Source organism: Mustela lutreola, chromosome 12, assembly GCF_030435805.1.
Source record: "Mustela lutreola isolate mMusLut2 chromosome 12, mMusLut2.pri, whole genome shotgun sequence".
Classification (NCBI taxonomy): Eukaryota; Metazoa; Chordata; class Mammalia; order Carnivora; family Mustelidae; genus Mustela; species Mustela lutreola.
Window position 1 is genome coordinate 21106314 of NC_081301.1, and position 21200 is coordinate 21127513.

General features: G+C 44.4%; 1 protein-coding gene across 4 annotated transcripts in view; it reads left to right on the forward strand.

Moving 5' to 3' along the window:
• The window catches only part of SUSD1 (sushi domain containing 1), a 130802-nt gene that overhangs the window by 91382 nt on the left and 18220 nt on the right, over positions 1–21200 (forward strand). For all 4 annotated transcript variants that reach the window (XM_059141773.1, XM_059141774.1, XM_059141772.1 and 1 more), the window contains exons 11-13: positions 7087–7178; positions 8382–8568; positions 19401–19497. In XM_059141773.1, coding sequence (XP_058997756.1) covers positions 7087–7178; positions 8382–8568; positions 19401–19497 — 376 coding nt within the window. The remainder of the gene's footprint in view (positions 1–7086; positions 7179–8381; positions 8569–19400; positions 19498–21200) is intronic.

Here is a 21200-nt window from a genome sequence, read left to right on the forward strand (position 1 = left end):
GATATGTATTTATTGCCATTTTATTACTTTTTTTGTTCTTTCTGAAGCTTTTTTCTGATACTTTTCTCTCTCTCGGTTTCTCTTCTCTCTCTCTTTCCTGGTTTACTGGTTTTCTTTAGTAATATAGTTAGATTTCTTCCTTTTTATTCTTTGCATGTTTATTATGGTTTTTGTTATATTATATTAGGTTTGTATATAATGTCTTCTGCCCATAGCAGTCTATATTAAGTTGAAGTTTGCTCAAGTTTGAACCCAGTCTTTTCTCCTCTCTCATGTTTTAGATATATGTTATTATATATTATATTCTTTTATTTAGTGAGTTCTTTGACTCATTTTTTATAGAAATATTCATTATTACTGCTTTTGTGTTTTCTACCTTTATACTGTCACTTTTGGTCTCCTTTCCACTCAAAGAATCCCCTTTAATATTTCTTGCAGGGCTGGTTTAGTGGTCACAAGCTCTTTTAGTTTCTGTTTGTCTGGGAAATCCTTTATTTCTTTTTCTATTCTGAATGGTAGGCTTTTGGATAGAGTATTTTTTGCCACAGACTTTCCCCATTGAGCACTTTGAATATATCATGCCATTCCCTTTCAGCCTTCAAAGTTTCTTGAAAAATCTTCTGCAACCTTATGGATTTTCCCTTGTAAGTTACTGTCTTCTTTGTTGTTGTTGCTTTAAAAAATTTTTGTCACTATATTTTGATATTTAATTACAATCTTTCTTGGTGTGGGTCTGCTTTTGTTGATTTTGATTGGAGTTCTCTGTGCCTTCTGGATCTGGGTATCTGTTTCCTTTGCCAGGTTGGGGAATTTTTCAGTTATTATTTCTTTTCCTTCCTTAATTCAAGATTATTTATTTGAGAGAGAGAGATAGTGAGTAAGAGAGCATGAGCAGGGTTGGAGGGAAATGGAGAAGCAGACTCCCCACTGAACAGGGAGCCTGATGCAGGTCTCAATTCCAGGACCTTGGGATCATGAGCCGAGCTGCAAGCTTGACCGACTGAGCCACCCAGGTGCCCCTAGTTATTATTTCTTCAAATAAATTTTCTGTCCCCTTTCTCTCTCTTCTTCTTCTGGGACTCCTATGACACAAATGTCATTATGTATGATGGAATCACTGAGTTCCCTAAGTCTGTTACCATTTTGCATAATTCTTTTTTCTCTCTTTTGTTCAGCTTGATTACTTCCCATTACTCTGTCTTCCAGGTCACTAATTCATTCCTTTATTTCTTCCATTCTGCTGTTCATGCCATCAAATGTGTTTCTCATTTCATTTATTGAGTCCTTTATCTCTGCTGTGTTATTTCTTAACCCTGCTTAAGGGTCTCACTCATGTCTTCCACTCTTTTCCCAAGTCCAGTGAGTATCCTTATGATCATTGCTTCAAATTCTCAATCAGTCATGTTACTTATATTTGTTTTGTTTAGATCTCTGGCTGTGGCCTTGTCCTTTCCTTCCATTTGGGATAAATTTCTTTTTCTCATCATTTTTTTTTTTTAAGATTTTATTTATCCATTTGTCAGAGAGAGAGAGAGTGGGAGAACACAGCAGGCAGAGGGGCAGGCAGAGGCAGAGAGAGAAGCAGGCTCCCCACTGCAAGGAGCCCGATGCGGGACTCGATCCCAGGACCCTGGGATCATGACCTGAGCCAAAGGCAGCGGCTTAACCAACTGAGCCACCCAGGCGTCCCTTTTTCTCATCATTTTTTCTGCATCTCTGTGTCTGTTTCGTCTGTTAAGAAAGTCAGCTATGTCTTTTTATTTTTATTTTTGATTAATTATTTTTGTTAACATATAATATATTATTTGCCCCAGGGGTACAGATCTGTGGATCGTCGGGCTTACACATTTCATAGCATACTCACCATATCACATACCCTCCCCAATGTCCATAACCCCACCACCCTCTACATACCTGTCCTCCCCCCAGCAACCCTCAGTCTATTTTGTGAGATTAAGAGTCTCTTATGGTTTGTCTCTCTCCTGATCCCACCTTGTTTCATTTTTTTCCTTCCCTACCCCCCAAAATCCCCTACCCTGCCTCTCAACTTCCTCATATCAGGGAGATCATATGATAATTATCTTTCTCTGATTGACTTATTTTGCTCAGCATAATACCCTCTAGTTCCATCCACGTTGTTACAAATGGCAAGATTTCATTTCTTTTGATGGCTGCATAGTATTCTGTTGATGGACATCTAAGTTCTTTCCATAGTTTGGCTATTGTAGACATTGCTGCTATAAACGTTTGGGTGCACGTGCCCCTTCGGATCACTACATTTGTATCTTAAGGGTAAATATGCAGTAGTGTTATTGCCGGGTCAGAGGGTAGCTCTATTTTCAACTTTTTGAGGAACCTCCTTACTGTTTTCCAGAGTGGCTGCACCAGCTTGCATTCCCACCAACAGTGTAAGAGGTTTCCCCTTTCTCCGCATCCTTGCCATCTGTCATTTCATGACTTGTTAATTTTAGCTACTCTGACTGGTGTGAGGTGGTATCGCATTGTGGTTTTGATTTGTATTTCCCTGATGCCGAGTGATGTGGAGCACTTTTTCATGTGTCTGTTGGACATCTAGATGTCTTCTTTGCAGAAATGTCTGTTCATGTCCTCTGCTCATTTCTTGATTATTTGTTCTTTGGGTGTTGAGTTTGATAAGTTCTTTATAGATCTTGGATACTAGCCCTTTATCTGATTGTCATTTGTGAATATCTTCTCCCATTCTGTCAGTTGTTTTTTGGTTTTGTTTCCTTTGCTGTGCGAAAGCTTTGGATCTTGATGAAGTCCCAATAGTTCATTTTTGCCCTTGCTTCCCTTGCTTTTGGCAATGTTTCTAGGAAGAAGTTGCTGTGGCTGAGCTTGAAGAGGTTGCTGCCTGTGTTCTCCAGGATTTTGATGGATTCCTTTCTCACATTGAGGTCTTTCATCCATGTTGAGTCTATTTTTGTGTGTGGTATAAGGAAATGTTTCATTCTTCTGCATGTGACTGTCCAATTTTCCCAACACTGTTGAAGAGACTGTCTTTTTTCCACTGGACATTCTACCCTGCTTTGTCAAAGATTAGTTGACCATAGAGTTGAGGGTCTATTTCTGGGCTCTCTTCTGTTCCATTGATCTCTGTGTCTGTTTTTGTGCCAGTACCATACTGTCTTGATGATGACAGCTTTGTAATATAGCTTGAAGTCCAGAATTGTGATGCCACCAACTTTGAAGAAAGTCAGCTATGTCTTAAACTCTTGAAAGTAGTGACTTTATGAAGAAGATGACTTGGAGTGCTCCGTAGTGCAGTGTGTCCCTGTTCACTTTAGGATAGTATCCAATGTGTGTTGCTGTGTGTGTAGCCTGTTGTTCTGTCTGAGTCACTTTTCCTTTCAGCATGGTTGTCTGCATGGACTCTGCCCAGTGTGGGCTGTGTTTGTTCTCTGTGGTGTTAGTGGGACCTAGGCAGGATAGGCATGCCTTCCAGGGAACTTGAGAGCAGGCGGTGGTGTTAGCAAAATTTGCAGTGGGTCGCTAGTCCTCTGCCAGATTCCCTGAAGTGCTGCGGTAGCTAGGGGGTGTGAACTGGTGCTGCTGGGGGCATGAGGCTGGGTGCAGCGTGTGGAGGCCTCCGTGCACCTGCTGGCCGGGTGTGGCGCACTGCAGTAGTTGGGTGCTTCAAGGTGGCTGGGCGCTGCACTTTTTTGTTATATTTTATGTGTTGTTTTAGTTTCCTATCACTAGTATAATAAATAAGTGCAAATTCAGTGGCTTAAAACAACATGAATTTATTATACTTCTAGAGGTCAGACACCTGAAACAGTTCCACCGTGTTAAAGCTACAGTAGCATCAGACCTGTGTTCATTCTGAAGGCTAGAGAAGAGAATCCATTTCTTTGTCCTTTCCAGTTTCTAGATCTCACCTACATTCCTTGTCTTGTGGCCCCATCCTCCATTTTTTGAAGCTCCTTGGCTTAACTGCTTCTTTTGTCCTTAAATCACTCTCTAACTCTGATCTTTTTGTCTCTCTCTTATAAGGACTGTGTTAGGTTCATCTAGATAATCCCAATAATCTCATAATCACATTGTGAATTCTTTCTGCCCTGTAAGGTAACATGGTCACAGATGGATGTGGACATTTTTGGAGGGGTGTTTCCAGCCTACCATACTTGTTCTTGTAGATACATCAAAAACGACTAGTTTTTCTATGTTCTTATATTCAGATATGCTTTGCCAAAGTCCCATTATTTGTATTTGTTTTAAGATTGCTTTCAAACTCCTTCATATTTGTTTTTCAGTGGATCCTGTTAGCATTGCTGGCAGTGGCATCATTTGTTCCCTTTCTTCCTAGTATTTATAGCTCATTTTGTTCTTGCCTCTTTCCGTGTTGTCTAGAATCTTCTAGCTAATGCTAGATAATAGCTATGAGAACATGCATCCTTGTATTGTTCTTAACTTTACTAGAAACTGCCTCATTGTTTTACTACCCAGGATGGTGGCTTCTGATAAACACTCTTTGAAGTTAAGACATTTCTATCCAATTAAATCCCAACTAAGATTTTTAGTCAAGAATCTATACTAAATATATTAACCATTACACTTGTAAGAATAACCATATGGCTTTTCCCTTTTAATCTATTAATAACTTTTCTAATAATATTCCTGGAATAAATCTTCCTTGGTCACAGGGTATTGTTCTTTGAATGTACTGCTGACTTCTATCTGCTAATATTTTATTTTAGATTTTTTCATTTATGTTAATAATTGAGTTTGACATAGTGTGTTTCATAATTGCTTGTGCCATCATTGTGCAGTTTTGGCATTGTTGAGGGTTATCTAGTCATCACAAATAAATTGGGAAGCTTTCTACCTTTTTTGGTGGTCTAGAACTGTTTAGTTAATTAATTAATTATCCATTGCCTATCCCCTGGAACTGTTTAAGTAGTATTGAGGTTTTTGTTTTTTGTTTTTGTTGTTTATTTTAAAAGATTTTATTTATTTATTTGAGAGATAGAGCACGCATGTGGCACACGAGGGGGAGAGAGAGCGCAAGTGCATGAGAGTGCATTTGCAGGGGGAGGGGCAGAGAGGAAGGGAGAAGCAGACTTCCTGCTGAGCAGGGATCCTGACACAGGGCTCCATACCAGGACCCCAGTATCATGACCTGAACTAAAGATGGATGCTTAACTGACTGAGCCACCCAGGTGCCCCAGGATTATTGGTTTTGAAAGTTTCATAAACACCTATACCCAATGGTGAGATTGTGTTATTTTGAATCACAAGTACTTTCTTATCTACTCTGTCTTACAGCATTTGAAATACAACTTTTGACCTGTGCAACAGGTTTCCTCTGGCAAATATGCCCAGTCCATAAAGAAGGGGCACTTCTACCAACATGGCTTCATTTATAGGAACCTGTCAGGCCAGAGGCTTACACAATAAAGGCTTGGCTCCCATGAGACTTCTTTCCTCATGTGCTTTGGGAGTTGTCTTTATCATTTATTAATCATTGCAGTTTTGCTATGAAACTTCTTTTTTTTTTTTTAAGTTTACTTATTTGATAGAAAACTTAAGTGGGGGGGGAGCAGAGGGAGAGAATCTCCCTACCACAGTGGGGAGTCTAATGTGGGGCTCAGTCTTGTGACCCTGAGATCATGACCTGAGTCAAAACCAAGAGTCAGGGGCGCCTGGGTGGCTCAGTGGGTTAAGCCACTGCCTTCGGCTCAGGTCGATCTCAGGGTGCTGGGATCAAGTCCCGCATCGGGCTCTCTGCTCAGCAGGGAGCCTGCTTCCTCCTCTCTCTCTCTGCCTGCCTCTCTGCCTACTTGTGATCTCTCTCTGTCAAATAAATAAATAAAATCTTTAAAAAACCAAGAGTCAGATGCTCAACTGACTGAGCCCCCTCAGGCTCCCCTGCTCTGAAGCTTCTTAGCAAATCATTTTTAGTTCTTCAAAGAGCGCCTCTCAATTCTCTGCTCAAGTGTTGCTCCCAGCTGAGAATTCGAAATTAGTACTTATTTATATAAATGAGGTTGTCCAAGGCTGAGTTGCAGTTTTAGGCTAGTAAACCAGGGTACTGGATTTAAGTAACTTTTTAAGGATTTAAGTAATTTTTTAAAAGATTTTATTTATTTATTTGACATACAGAGATCACAAGTAGGCAGAGAGGCAGGCAGAGAGAGGGGAGGAAGCAGGCTCCCTGATGAGCAGAAAGTCCAGTACAGGGCTTGATCTCAGGACCCTGGGACCATGACCTGAGCTGAATGCAGAGGCCTTAACCCACTGAGCCACCCAGGCACCCCTTAAGTAATTTTTAAGAGGGATCTTCTGATTGGGTATCTTTTGATTTTAAATCTTTTCTCAGGACTGAGTTTACATAAATATAAAAGTGCTGTGACCACTCATTTCTAAATTAAAATACTGCTGAAATCATCCTATGTATATGATTTGATTAAAAGGTAGTATTTTGTTGTGGGGGGTGCTTGGCTGGCACAGTTGGTTATGCGTCCAACTCTTGGTTTTTGGCTCAGGTCGTAATCTCAGGGTTTTGGGATTGAGTCACACTCAGTGTGGAGTCTACTTAAAAAGATTCTTTTGCCCTCTCTCTCTGCCCCTCCCCCCCAAATGCTCTTTCTCTCTCTCTCTCAAATAAATAAATAAGTCTTTTAAAAAAGAGTAATTTTTAGGAGAAGAATAAGTGAAACAAGATGGGATTGGGAGGGAGACAAACCATAAGTGACTCTTAATCTCACAAAACAAACTGAGAGTTGCTGGGGGGAGGGGGGTTGGGAGAAGGGGGGTGGGGTTATGGACATTGGGGAGGATATGTGCTTTGGTGAGTGCTGTGAAGTGTGTAGACCTGGCGATTCACAGACCTGTACCCTTGGGGATAAAAATATATGTTTATAAAAAATAAAAAATTAAAAATTAAAAAAAAAAAAGAAAAAGGGGGGAAAAAGATAGTAATTTTTAAAAGATTTTATTTTTTAAATAATCCCTACACCCAACATTTTCTGACTCACAACCCCAAAATCAAGAGTTGCGTGCGCTGTGGAAGGTAGTATTTTTGTATCGAGTGTAAGTTGATTTCTCATTCTTTCCCTCCTGCAGTAAAACAGATCATTGGTAACATTTCAGTATTTAACGAAACCTGCTTGAGATGGAGAAGTACAAAGACCGCTGATACAGAGGAGATGTATTTAGTAAGTGACTGAATGTTACTTTATGTGTAGATGTTGTCTAGTGTAGGAGGTTTAAAAAAATATCAGCAAACCTAAAAATCTACTTATATAGCTGTTATTATCAATGGCAGATTTATGGTAAGAATTTTGAGCCAAAACAAGAAAATGGGCACTTCCACTACATATTTGAAGAATGAGACCTTGGGGATTTCTGAGTAAGCTGTGAGAGTTTCTTTGTCCACGTGGCATGATGTGCACGAACAAGTGTCCACCCAGCATCAGTGGAAGGAACTCGTGGCTTTTGCCTGGGTGTGCCTCTTCAGGCCAGTGTCTCTGACCAGGGTCTGGGCATGTTGTCTAGAGAGTCAGAGGGAACTTTTGAAGCTATTGTTGTTGTGAGTAAGAAAGGTGGAAACCATGGGATGAGCTGCTGCTAGAAGAAATTAAGTGGGTAGAGAAGTATGTCTACTGGGCCAGGTGCTGGGGGGTTACAGGAGCATGTGGCGAAGGGGGCAGGCACATCTGTGTAGTTCATGTGCATTTTAACTTTTAAAAATGTGTATTGCTTTATATGAAGCATTAAGTGCTGCTTTGTCTATAAATGGCTCCATTTTGATGCAGTTTGGTACCACATTACTGTCGAAAGTTGCTCCATGATCCCAAAGACACGGTTGCTTGCCTGGGCCCAGGTCAGGTATTGTAAAATGAAGAGCAAAATTGGAAGGCGTGTGGCCGTCAAATGGCAAATACTCTGTTCCCAAAATTAAAAATGCATTGTTAAAAAAAAATCCCCGAAACACGAAGGGGGCAGGCAGAGGAGCAAAGCCAGATAGGACATTCGCCAGGTCAGATAGGCGTACCCTCACTCAGGTCGTGCTCTAGAGAAGCCTTAGTTCAGATTCCGCATTTTCTTCTAGGAGAATGTTTTGTGGCCTTGCCCCTGCCAACAGACTTCTCTGTGTTGTGTGTGGTACACGTGAGAACACGGTTAGCACTGGGGCCTCGGCCTTTTGTACATTTTGATTTCAAAATATCTTTATTGTACTCACCTATTGTCATGGCGGTGTTTTGGGGGTGACGCCTGAGAGATTGGCTTACTGTTCTGTTTCCCTTTCTGAAGGAACTTTGGAGTCGAGGGCATGATGGCTCCTGAAAAAGGGGAAGTACCCAGGCATTTGGAGCCTTCCAAGCTCACCATTCACCTAGTGAACCTCTCTGTTTCAGTTCTACATTCAGGGCCAGAGATGGTATCAGAAGGAATTTGCCCAGGAAATGACCTTTAATATGACTGCCCACAGCCAGGCTCCTGAGATGTGCCTGGACCTGCGTCCGGGCACCAACTACAGCATCCGCATCCAGGCTTGGTCTTCTCAACTTCCCGTGGTCCTCCCGCTGACAACCCACATTGCAGGTAAATCGGGCATGGCAGCATTCGGATGAATGAAGTCACCACAGAGCTGTAGACGGGCCCGGAGGAAGAGGAACCCTATTGCTTCCCACTGTTGTAGCACACACCTGAAGAGGGGGGGATGAAAGGGTCCTGTGGTCGTACCTGTCATGTCTTCTCTCTTAGAAAAGTAGTCAGGACAAAATACTAACGCGAGTTAAATCTGGCTAGCGTGTATGTGAGCGCTGGTTACATTCCTTCCGGATATTTAAAATAGTTAACATACTCGAGACCTAAAAAGAATTGTTCCTCATGACGGCTTCTCAGTTACGTGTAATCGTCATTTTGTCGTGAGTGCCTCAGGAGTCCGTTATTCTCAGGGAACAGTGCTTGGCAGCCGCACTTTGGTTTCCTCCCAATTTCACTTTTCTCTCATCTTCTCATTGTCGCTCCTCAAATCTGGGGTGCTCCCCCTGCCACTCCCCCCACACTCTGTGCTGAAACGCAGAGTATGAGCTTCTTGTTTCTGACCTCCCGGAGCATTTGGAAGTGATCAGGTGAGGACGTGCCTCTCCCAAGGCTCCCCTTGCTCCCTGCGTGCAGAACCGTGTGTTCTGTCTTCTCTCCTATCCCCACTGCTCAGGTGACCGCCACCCCCAGGGGCGTTGGACCCCATCCTTTCCTGCCTAATCACAGTGTCCCCCCCAACAGAGAAATAGTCCCAACATGGCACTGCAGGAGCATGTCGAGCCTGTCATAGTATCTCCTTTTTTTGAATGAAAACAAAGAAACAAACACACTTCCTTTGATCCTATATTCCCTCCAGCTACTTCTTTCAACGTCCCCTTTACAGTAAAACTTCTTAAAAGAAGTGTCTGTTCTGTAGGTCCCACATCCTGACTTCCTGTTTTCCCTTTAACTGGTTCCAATCCGAAGGCGGTTGTCCCGTCCACGCTGCTTTACTGAAAGTGTCTCCATCTTACAAAATCCACGGGACCATTTTGTTTGTATCTGATTCCCCTCCCCCATCCCCAGCATCTGACATTTTCTCATTCTTGAAACACGCTTGACTTTGGGGTCCCCCTGCCTTGCTGGCTCCTCCTTCTCAGTCTTTCTTGCTGGCTCTATCCTCTTTAATCGATGTCCTCTTTGCCTGCTCCTGTTCCTTTTTCATTATCTATCCTTTCTGCTGATACATTTCCTGGCTATAAATATTGCCTGTATGCTGAAGATTTCCCAGTATGTATCCTAGTCCCAGACTCTCCCCTGAGTGCCACACTCATATATCCAGTCACCTTTTAAACATCTCTGAGTCATCTCTTGCACGCCCAATAGACAAGTCCAGGAGGATTCTGATTTCTCAACTCTTCTCTCACCTCCACAGCCATTTTCCAGCCAGGCTTCTCTGTCTTGGGGTATTGGCATTCCTATTCACTTGTTGCTCAGGCCAAAAGATTCTGCCCCTCCCCACTGACTTCTGATCTGTCAACAAGCACCACTGGCTTCTTTCTACAATATATTCTGTATCCAAATACTTCTTCCCCCTTTCCCTTCCCCACAGAGCAACCTTATCCAAGCCAGCCACCTCTTGCTTGGACCTTTGCAGTAGTCTTTCTGCTTTCATGGGTGGGTGCCCATTAGTCTCCCCCTCTCCCCAACCAAGGTACGGTGAAGACAATAACTCAGGAGTCAGAGTGATTTAAAAAAAAATGCCTAGAAGAACATGTTATCCCCAGCTGAAAACTGTCCAGTGAGTTTGCATTAGTGTTAGAATAGAACTCAGGTTCCTGACCCCCACCCTCCTCACTGACTTCATCTCCTCTACTCTTCCTCCTTTCTCACGAAGCATCTGCTGCCTCCCTGCCCTCCTTGATGTTCCTTAGATAGGTCAAACCTGTTTGTGCATCCAGGACTTTCCATCTACTATTTACTCTTCTTGGGGTGCTCTCTGCTTGTGGCTTCTTTATAACCATCCAGGTCTCTGCTCAAATGTCATTACCTTAGAGTTGGTCTCCCTGCCTGTCCTTGCTCCAGTAACCTCCATCTCCACCCCATCCCTCTCTAGCCGCAGGTCCTATTTGAGATTCATCACAGAACTTGTTGTTGGAACTTGCTTTTTTTTTTTTTTTTTTAAATTTTTATTTATTTGACAGAGAGAAATCACAAGTAGGCAGAGAGGCAGGCAGAGAGAGAGAGGGGAGGAAACAGGCTCCCTGCGGAGCAGAGAGCCCAATGTGGGGCTCGATCCCAGGACCCTGGGATCATGACCTGAGCTGAAGGCAGAGGCTTTAACCCACTGAGCCACCCAGGCGCCCCAGAACTTGCATTTTTTAATGTAGTTGTTTATTTTCTTTCTCTCCTCCTAAAATGGCTCCTCAGAGGCAGAGATGTAAAGACAGGGCTGGCACGTAGCGCAGCTACGTGAGTGGCCACTGGGTGCTGTTGGTGCTGAGGGGATGCCTGGTTAGTGAAGAAAGGCTTTCAAACAAAAGAAATTCCCAACACTGGGGCTGGAAAGAGAAGTAATGTTCGGCTGGGCATTCCTTCTTCTGGTGACTGCTTCAAATGAAAAGCTGTTTAGTTTCCTGTTCTTTGGTCCTTGTTGGGTTTTGGATGGTTTGCTGTTTCGAAGTAGTATATCAGGTTTTTTGAGTTGGGGAGGAGAGTTTCTTCTGAGAACACACTCACCTCTACCTTGTTTCCTAGGCACAGTACAGTCCCAGTCGCGCAAACGCCCTGTGCCCATGGCCACCAGGGGACACTGTTGAGCTATTTAAGTCTGTTGAGACCCTTAGCTAAACTGAGACAATGGCTGCGTATTTTCCAACTCTACACTACTTTAAAGAATTTGACATTTTTTAAAAAGTGCAAAAATTCAAGTTGTTATGATCTTCTAAAGGGTAAAAACCAACCAACCAACCAAAAGAACCCACCCAAGCCCTCTCATAAAAGGGGAGAAAAGAGAGCCTTTCCTGTTGCTATGAAGAGAGGTATGCCTGATTGCCTAAGATATGGCTTGGTTTCAGTAAAACTGTGAACTTTTGAATTTTACCAGAAATGTGAGGCGAGGGATTTGGGTCTGGAAAACGCAGCAGCTGATTTCCCAGAAGAAAAGTGAGTGGAATATCCCTCCCACATGTCTTATATTAAACTAAAACTTACTGATGGGAACAGGATGAAGATAAACGCTTTAAATACGTCGCTGACCTCAGAGGAGGGCACAAGTTCTAGGCATGTTGAAGGATAGAGGCAAGTGTCCCAGTGAGAACGGGGTCAGAGGCGTGGGTGGGACCAGATCCTCTGGTAGAGTCTCTGCCTCGGGGGTGACAGGCTTCCTCAGGTAGAGCCCCATGAGCTGAATTCTTCAGAAGAGCCCGACCGTTTATATTCCCTCCAGAGCAGGGTGAAGAGCAAACTTCCACACTCAGAAGAGCTTTCACACGTTGGCTCTGCTATTTTCTGGCCAAGTCAGAAATCTTTTGTGGGCAAAACTGTCTTCCCACAAGGAGCAAGAGACAACCAGGGAGGGGAAAGTGCATAGAGAGAGAGAGACAAAGCAAATGTGTGCAAAAATGTCAGCTAAACCACTGGGGCGCACAACACGCTGACCATTTGAGGTTGAATATTTATTATAGAATCGAGAGTGCCAGGGGCGCCTGGTGGCTCAGTGGGTTGAGCGTCTGCCTTCGGCTTAGGTTATGATCCCAGGGTCCTGGGATTGAGTCCCGCATCGGGCTCTGTGCTCAGCGGGGCAGTCTGACTCTCCCTCCCCCTCTGCCCCTTGTTCATGCTCTCTCACCCTTGCTCTCTCTCTCTCTCTCATAAATAAATAAAATAAAATAAAAATAAAGATTAAAAAAAGAGAGGATCAAGAATGCCAAAGGAGAAGAGGGAAGAAAAAAAAGTCAAAGAAACCAGTCCTTGCTGAGTTTGCCCTCAGTACCAAGCCTGGCAACCTAGAGGGGACATTTCCTGTCTCTGTCCGCATTCACGAGAAGGAAAAGAGAAGGTGCTTTTTCAGCTGTTCAGCAGAGATGCTCAAAAACATGCCCGTGTGTCCCGAGCATTATCAGACTGTCCCCCTCATGGAGACAGCTCCAGTCAGGGGAGCTTTGATTCAGCCTGCAGAACTGGGAACCACAGCCCCTCTTCTGATGCTCCCCCCCACCCCACTGTTGGGAGCCCCCAGGAAGGACTGTGCGGGGCCAAGTCTGCTGCGTTCTTCTGCAGGAGGAGTTCTTCTTCCTTTGTTGGCAACCCACAGCCCATCCAAAGATGGGGGCTCCTGTGTCCTCTGACAACCCTGTCTGCTTAGGCTGGCTCCGGGGTACCACATGTATTCCTGCTGGGCACCTTGGTTCCCAGGGCCTGAAGCTGCGGTAGAGGTCAGGACAGACCCTGGCCTTGATCCCAGCGCGGTCCCTCTTTGTCCAGACTCTCTCAAAGTCTTTCATGATCATAGGTGTTTTGACATGTGGGTACCCAGTGTTAGATCAGGCCAGGAGAGAGGCACACATGCCCTTCATTACCTCAGTGGGTCATCTCATCCCCAGTGATCTCCTGAAGTACTTTTTAGCTACAAATCAAACCCCAAATCCCCCAATGAATCTGTGTTGGGCACGTGTCTCCCAGCTCCCTCACGAGAAGGCATCTACATCCGGGCATAGATGATACACCACAGGGGAAAACAGGCATAGATGATACACCACAGGGGAAAACAGGCTGCACACTGTTATTCTCTTGTATTAGTGTTAGTTTTCACAAAATATGAATGGGATTTTTTTTTTTTTTTACACTGTAACCCCCCAAAACCGGAGTTTCTGTGTGTGATAGGACTGTGGGAAGGGCATGCTGTGACATAACAATTTAATTCAGCAAATATTTATTGACTCATTATGCACAAAGACCTGTGCAGAATGTGTGCAGAATGTGTGCAGCAATGTCAGCTCAACCACTGGGGCACACAACACGGTGATCATTTGAGGTTGAATATTTATTATAGAATCGAGGGGATATAAAGATGGAAAGAAGATAGTTCCTTCTCCCTGGAAGGCTGTGCCTCATAACTTCATCGGTAGGGGAGATGCGGCCTGCCGTGTGATGGCTGATGACTTACGGTGTGGCCACCATTTTTCCTTCTGCTGTCCATTTCAGCTGCTCATGGCTTTAGCGTGTGGCATGGTCTGTCTGGGGAAGTGCCAAGGATTAGGAGAGAACCGTCACAGTGTCTTCATGTGTATTTATTTGTGTGGCTGAATTCCTTCCATTTACTTGAAGTTTATATAAAGTTGGGACTTTTATTAGTTTGGGTGCAGATAATTTTCTATTTTTGGTTCTCTTTGTTCCTTTTGGTATATTTTAGAGGATTTTAGCACATTTTTGTTTATATTACCTCCTTTCTCTTACTGATTTTAATAGTTTGGCTACGTGAATGATATTAATCTTTTCTTACACATATTATAATCCCCAGGCTATTTTCTGGTTAGTTTTCTTGTCAATATTCTTTTTAGCAATTAGACATTTTAAGTTTTCATGTAATCAATTCTGTTGGTGCGTTTTTGGTTTCTTCCTCTGCTTATGCCAAGAAAAGCCTTCTCTGCCCTGAAATCAGATCAGTTCTTATTCTTTAATATTTTCTAATGTTGCTGCTGTTTCTTTTTTGGTTAGGTCTGCACCCAGTGTGGGGTTCGAACTCACGACCCCGAGATCAGGAGTCGTATACTCTACTGAATGAGCCAGCCAGGCGCCCCCCGTAATGCTTTTTAATAGTTTTGCTTTTCACTTTTAAACTTAGACCTATTTGGAATTCATCTTGACATGTGGTATAAAGCTAAATTTACATGGTAAATTTTTTTCCCCTAAAAAATAAGCCAGTTTCCTGCCATGTTTGGAAAGACTGTCCATGTCATACACTATATTCTCATTTATCTGTTTGGGTCTCTTTCTAGATTGTCTAGCTTCTTCCATTGCTTTGCCTGCCCTAGGCCTGCAGCTTACTATTTCAATTATTGTAATTTTATACTATATTTATTATTTTGTAGGACACCTTCTCCTTCATTGTTTTGCTCCCTACCCTGTAGGGTTTTCTCACATGGAAGCCCCTCTATTTTTCCTTTGTCATTTGCTTCTAGTCGAGGATGAATATTGTCGACACCTAGGGATGGTAATGAAGGGCTCCCTTCTGGGTCTTCCCCCACCTCACATACCTGGGGGAAAAATTATGCTCTTGGGCTCAGACAAGACCATCTCTGACAGTAGGTCTGATCTGGTTTAAATCAGTAATGAGTCTCATGGAGAGGAGAGCACATCCACCCAGGACAGCAGTCTGGGGGATGGGGAACAGCACTCTGGAAAATATGGCTAGAAATTAAGGTTATTTAACCTTGAAATGTGGCTACGAACTAGGCTGATGAAGTTCAGGTTTTGACATTAGAGAGGAACATGTCACGGGTTTAAAAGACAAAGTGGGGAAGGTCTCAGAGCAGAAAGCAGTCTGGAAGTCACATGGTGATGGGATCAGCCGGAAGGAAGAAACCAGCCAGGGGGCAGGAGAGGCCTTCCTGCTCCCTCTGTGGACCTGCCTTCTGCAAGCCCGTTGAGCACTTTGTCCTGCTTTGACGGAGGGTGATGGGCAACGGGGTGGTTTTAAAAGCTTAGCCAAGGGGCGCCTGGGTGGCTCAGTGGGTTAAGCCTCTGCCTACGGCTCAGGTCAGGCTCTCTGCTCAGCAGGGAGCCTGCTTCCCCCTCTCTCTGCCTGCCTCTCTGCCTGCCTCTCTGCCTACTTGTGATCTCTGTCTGTCAAAAAAATAAATAAAGTCTTTTAAAAAAAAATTAACGGTTAGCCAAGAGATTAGAAGAACTAGAATTAGTAATCTCAGAGAAAAGTAAACAAAGGAACAGTTTAAAAGAGCCAGAGAAAGGTTCTCACACACAACGTGAACAGTAACTCTCCCTCGGGGCTGAAAACAGGAAGTGTGTGATAAAAACCACTTACTCTGTAGTGACAGCAAAACTTCACAAACGAAAGGGCATTTCCAAGTTCCGGTGAAGGCCTGAGGGCAGAACTTCGCAAACATTCCCTTGGGGGGACCTGCTCGGGGCTTTTCAAACCTCACCCCCCTTCTCCCCATCACCCCTGCAGGAAGCTAGCGGCTGTCTTTCTCAGGGGTGTCAGATCCAGGATCTCTTGGAAATGGCATCAACTTTTCACCCTTCGCTGTAAGTAGGGACTGTTTCAGGCCACCTCCGAGGGTCCCTGGCAGTCCTACAAGCTTATGGAAACCCGAATTGATGTGACCATATCTGGGGGACTTTGGACGCAATGCTAGACTTGGCAGTGTCTGATACAAGTGACTCGGGGCTCTCAGTCTTGCATTTGGTACTAGATGCCTGGGCTTCCGAGGGGTCAACCTAGCGCCCTTGCCTCTGCTCTGGTGCATTTACGCGGTCCCCCTGGGCAGCTGTGGCCTCTGCTACTGATGACTGACTGTGTCACTCGGTGTCTCTCCCAGTTAGCTCCTATCAGTATGTGTATTCTCACTGCCTGTTGGATGATTCCAGGAGCACAGCAGACTTAGTGATGTCTAGATGTGAGCTGCTTTTTTATATTATTATTATTATTATTTAAGATTTTATTTATTTATTTGACAAAGATCACAAGTAGGCAGAGAGGCAGGCAGAGGGAGAGAAAGAAGCTGGCTTTCTGCTGAGGAGGGAGCCCAATGCAGGGCTCAATCCCAGGACCCTGGGATCATGACCCGAGCCAAAGGCAGAGACTTTAACCCACTGAGCCACCCAGCCGCCCCTAGAAGTGAGCTGCTTCTGACCTTCTACCCCCAGACCTTGGTGAATGACGTCATGACCGATGCAGCCACCGAAACTAAAGCCTATGTTCTTCCCCCTTCCCTGTCTTCCACGGGGATCTGTTCTCTCTCCCCTCCGAGTGTTTCTCCCATCTGCCGCCTCTTCTCCGTTCTCAGTCCCTCACTTGCTTCAGGCCTCAGGTGCTGCATACCTCGATTTTGGGGCAACATGAACTTTGGTTCTTTTCCAGTTCATCCTCCAACCAGTTGTCTAAATTGTACTTCTAAAATCCATATCTGCTAAGACTCTGTAAGTGACTTCCTGTTTCCAGGACCTCTGGAAACCTCCCCACACCTCCCCCTGCTTGGCTGCTTGCCTCTCCCAAGCCAAGACTCCACCTTTCAGCTCCCCTGAACCATGCGGTAGGTAGGGCCTTGGTGCTGCCTCTGCCCTCTCTCCTGCCGCCTGCCCCTGGGCACATGCAATTCTGCATTCGATGCTCTGCCCGCCCCCTGCCCTTGGTCAGGTGTTCTTCCTCTGTACGAGGACAGTGCCCTGTGTATGACTTCATCAGAGCTCTAAGTGCTGCATGTTTATGCAACTGTCTTCACTGCGAGACTTAGAACTCCTGGAAAGCAGAAACCGTGTCTTCCAGTGCTGTTTCTCCCGGCCTCCCATGGTGCATGGTGTATAACGGTAGCTAACAAATGGATGGTTGGTGATGTATGATTAACGTATTTAATTGAGCTTTTTTATGGAAGAGTAATTGACATGCAAATTGTATTAGTTTTAGCCATATGACATGATAATTTGATATTCATATACATGATGAAATGGTCACCACGGTAAATCCAGTCACCATCTGTCACCATAGACAGCCGTTCAAATATTATTGGCTGTTTTCCCTATGCTATACACTACATCCCCATGTCTTATTTATTTTATATCCAGAAGATTTTAACTCTTAATCGCTTTCTCTTGTTTTGTCGACTCTGAAACCCCTACCCTCTGGCAACCATCATATTTGATCATGCTTTAAAAAACTATCTAGGGACGCCTGGGTGGCTCAGTCAGTGAAGCGTCTGCCTTTAGCTGGGGTCATGATCCCAGATCCTGGGATCAAGTCCCAAATCTGGTTCCCTCCTCTGCAGGGAGCCTGCTTCTCCTCTCTGCCTGCCACTCCCCTTGGTTGTGCTCTCTCTCTGACAAATAAATAAATAAGATCTTTAAAATTTTTTTTAAATAAAGAACTAGGCAGTTAGGGGCACCTGGGTGGCTCAGTGTCTCAGCTTAAGTGTCTGACTCTTGATTTCAGCTCAAGTCATGATCTCAGGCTCCTGAGATCGAGCCTTGTGTGGGGCTCTGCACTGGGCATGAAGCCTGCTTAAGATTTTCTCTTCCCCATCCTCTTTCCCACCCTTCCCCAAAACCCCACAAATTTTGTAGGAAGGTATAAGTTTTTATTTATTATAATATGGATTGGGAATTTCTACTCCAAGTCTATTTTCTTAATTATTTTTAATTTTTAAAGATTTTTATTTATTTGAGAGAGAGAGAGAGAGAGAATGAGTTGGGGGGAGGGACAGAGGGAGAAGCAGATTCCCTGCTGAGCAAGGAGCCTACGAAGGGCTTTATCCCAGGACTCTGGGATCATGACCGGAGCTGCCCAGATGCTTAACCAATTGAGCTACCCAGGTGCCGCCCCCACCAAGTAAATGAAATCTTGAGTATGGGTAAATGAAATCTTGAGTATTTATCGTGGCCTCCTAGTCCTTAATTTTACTGTAGTAGAATTTAAGACCAGGGTTGTTGGGGGGGCTCATATTTTTAAATTTTTTTTTTTTTTAGAAATATACTTTTTTTTTTAAAGATTTTATTTATTTATTTGACAGACAGAGATCACAAGTAGGCAGAGAGGCAGGCAGAGAGAGAGAGGGAAGCAGGCTCCCTGCTGAGCAGAGAGCCCGATGTGGGACTCGATCCCAGGACCCTGAGATCATGACCTGAGCCGAAGGCAGCGGCTTAACCCACTGAGCCACCCAGGCGCCCTTTAAATTTTTTAAATTTAAAATTTAATTTAAATTCAATTAACATTTAGTGTATTATTAGTTTCAGAGGTAGAGCTCAGCAATTCATCAGTCTTCTATAATACCTGGGGGGGGGCATTCCTATTTTATTCTTTGTCTTTTTCTCTTCCTTTCTCCCTCTATAAATCTCATTCTCTTCATAGCAGTGTTGAGAAGATTACATGAGATGAGGCCTGTGTAGGACACAGCTAGTGCATTTGGTGAGTGCCCAGTGCACCTGAGCTGAGGTAGTATGGCATGCGGTGTGTTCATACTATGAACGTCACTTCCGGTTAGAGTCTTGAACGCTGGCGTCAGCCGATACAGTCCCCTCCCAGTAGAAGGTCTATTTGGGATATCTGGTGGCTGGGGAGAACAAAATAAGGACAGAATGCTCTGTGACTGGAAAGGATCTAGAAGTCAGAAATACAGGTCTTGCCTGCCAAATAGGAACTTGTCCAGCATGTTAACTGTCAGCCCCACTGTGTGCGCCCTCTGTCAGCACTGGGGCATCACTTAAAAAAAACCACACACACAAACCATTGTGTAACATATATAACATAAGATGTACCATTTCAGCCATTCCCTGGCACAGAGTGTATTGGCATTAAGTCCCTTCACAATGTTGTAAACCCTCACCACTGTCAATTTCTCGAACCTTGTCGTCACTCCAAACGGAAACTGTTGGTCATTAAGCAACTAACTCCCCCTTGCCTACCCACCCCTCAGTCCTCAGCAGCCTCTAACCTACTTCTGGGTCTGTGAGTTTATTCCAGATGTTGCACAGGAGAGGGATCATCCTTCGGAGTCTGGCTTGTTTCATGTAGCATAATGTTTTCAGGACTCATCCGTGTGGTAGCAGGTGTCCGAAAACACTCATCGCTTCTTACATTCAGACTTCCCTTGCGATGGCCCCGTGAGGACCACTTTCGTCATGCTTCCACTCATTCCAGTCACACCCTTTTCCTCTTTCCGATTTGTTTTCAGAACCTCCCCCTCCGGAAGTAGACTTTGTCACAGTGCATGGAGGGCCTCTACCCCGTCTGAAACTGAGGAAAGCCAAGGAGAAAAATGGACCTATCAGGTAGGTAGTGGCCCCTTTCCCGTGGTGGCCTGGATGTTCTCATAGAGAGTCTTGGAAGCTTTGGTTTGATGGAGGAGGGGGCTTCTGAGGTGCTGTACTTGAATGGTTGGGGCAGGGCAATCAGGGACTCTTGTCTGTGATTCCTTAGGCATACACTGGGCCTTTAGTTCCAACCAGCATCCTTCCAAATGAATAGGGAAACTCCTAAGGGGCCAGAGATAGGCATTCAGGCAGCTTAGCTCAACAAATGAGATCCCTTCCTTTGGTCACTGGCCGGACAAGCATTGATTGCGCGTGATGTGTAAGGCTTTAATCCTTTACACTCACCTCGGTGTCTCTTGGTGATGGTGGTCCAGGAGCAGCATTTCATTTAAAGATGATCTTTGTGTAGTGGATCTGAAAGGCCCATTCGGATAATTCTCTTAATTCGTCCACACATTGAGTTATGGGCAAGACACTATGCAGCTAGTGACTGTTTCTGGCATTCCAGATGGTATTAAGATAGAATTAATTCACCCAACTTGGAGAGCTACATTGCGTTCCATTAAGCATTTTATTTACAGGGTCATGCCTGGATTAGAAAAGCAGAATTATTCCTTTTTTTTTTAGAAAGGAAGATAGATGTTCCCCTGGAGAGATAAGCCGCTTGCTCACAGGAATAAGGCAAGGACATGGCAATAACCTTGCCATCCTTGACCTAATCTTCATTGCCTTATGTCATTCTTGACCTGTTAGTCTAATGACCCTTTAGTATATTTGAGCAGATACTATAAAATTATAAAAAGGAAAGTCTGGGTATATTATCTATGTGTCTCTTTTTTATTTGTTTGTTTAATTTTAAGTAGGTTCCATGCGTGGTGTGGAGCCCAGCATGGTGCTTGAACTCATGACCGTGAGATCAAGACCCAAGCTGAGAATGAGTCACTTAACCGACTAGGTCACCCAGGCGCCTCTGTGTATCTCTTGATAATGAAACTTAGGCTTTTTCTGTCTTTCCTTTAGTTTAAGTGCAGTTAAGTTCTCAAAGGTTTTTCCAGGCATGGATATTGCCTATATTGATTCCTGATGAGTTACTGGAAGGCCCTGACATTCTGTTGCTATGAGGAGAACAGAAGTTATGATATCACTGCCCAAGAGACTTTGCAAGAGCAAACGTAATATGTAGGCCAATAATTATGTAAGACCAAAAAAAAAAAAAAAAAAAAAAAAAAGAAGCCAGATGATAATCTATCCTTGTGGCTAATGTGCCCTCCAGTGCCTCCAAAACAGGAAGTGGAGATCTGTGAGTCATTCCAGGGAGGGTGGCGGTGAGAAAGAGGGGAGAAGTCTTTCCAGAACAGTCATCCAAACAGCCACAACTGCTTCCCTAACGTCATCGGGGTTAATTACCAACAGGCAAATGGAGCAGTTTCCTCTCCCGGACTACCTGGTTTGAGCTGGGGGAGCAGCTTTGCCAGTGTGGGAGAGGCCCGAGTCTGCTTTCTACATGCTTCGGGGAGAGGGATAGGGGTGTGGGGAACATGGTGGAACAGGGCCCTGGGACCAAAGCTCCCCTCCCTAGCTTGGTGATCTCGGGCGAATGATGCATTCTGTTCCTGGGCTCTCGTCATGCTAGTGTCTCCCACAATTGCCAACTTATAGAAATAACGTGGGGTGCCTTATCAGCAGTACAAATTCTCAGACTCAGCTCCTGGAGATTTCGA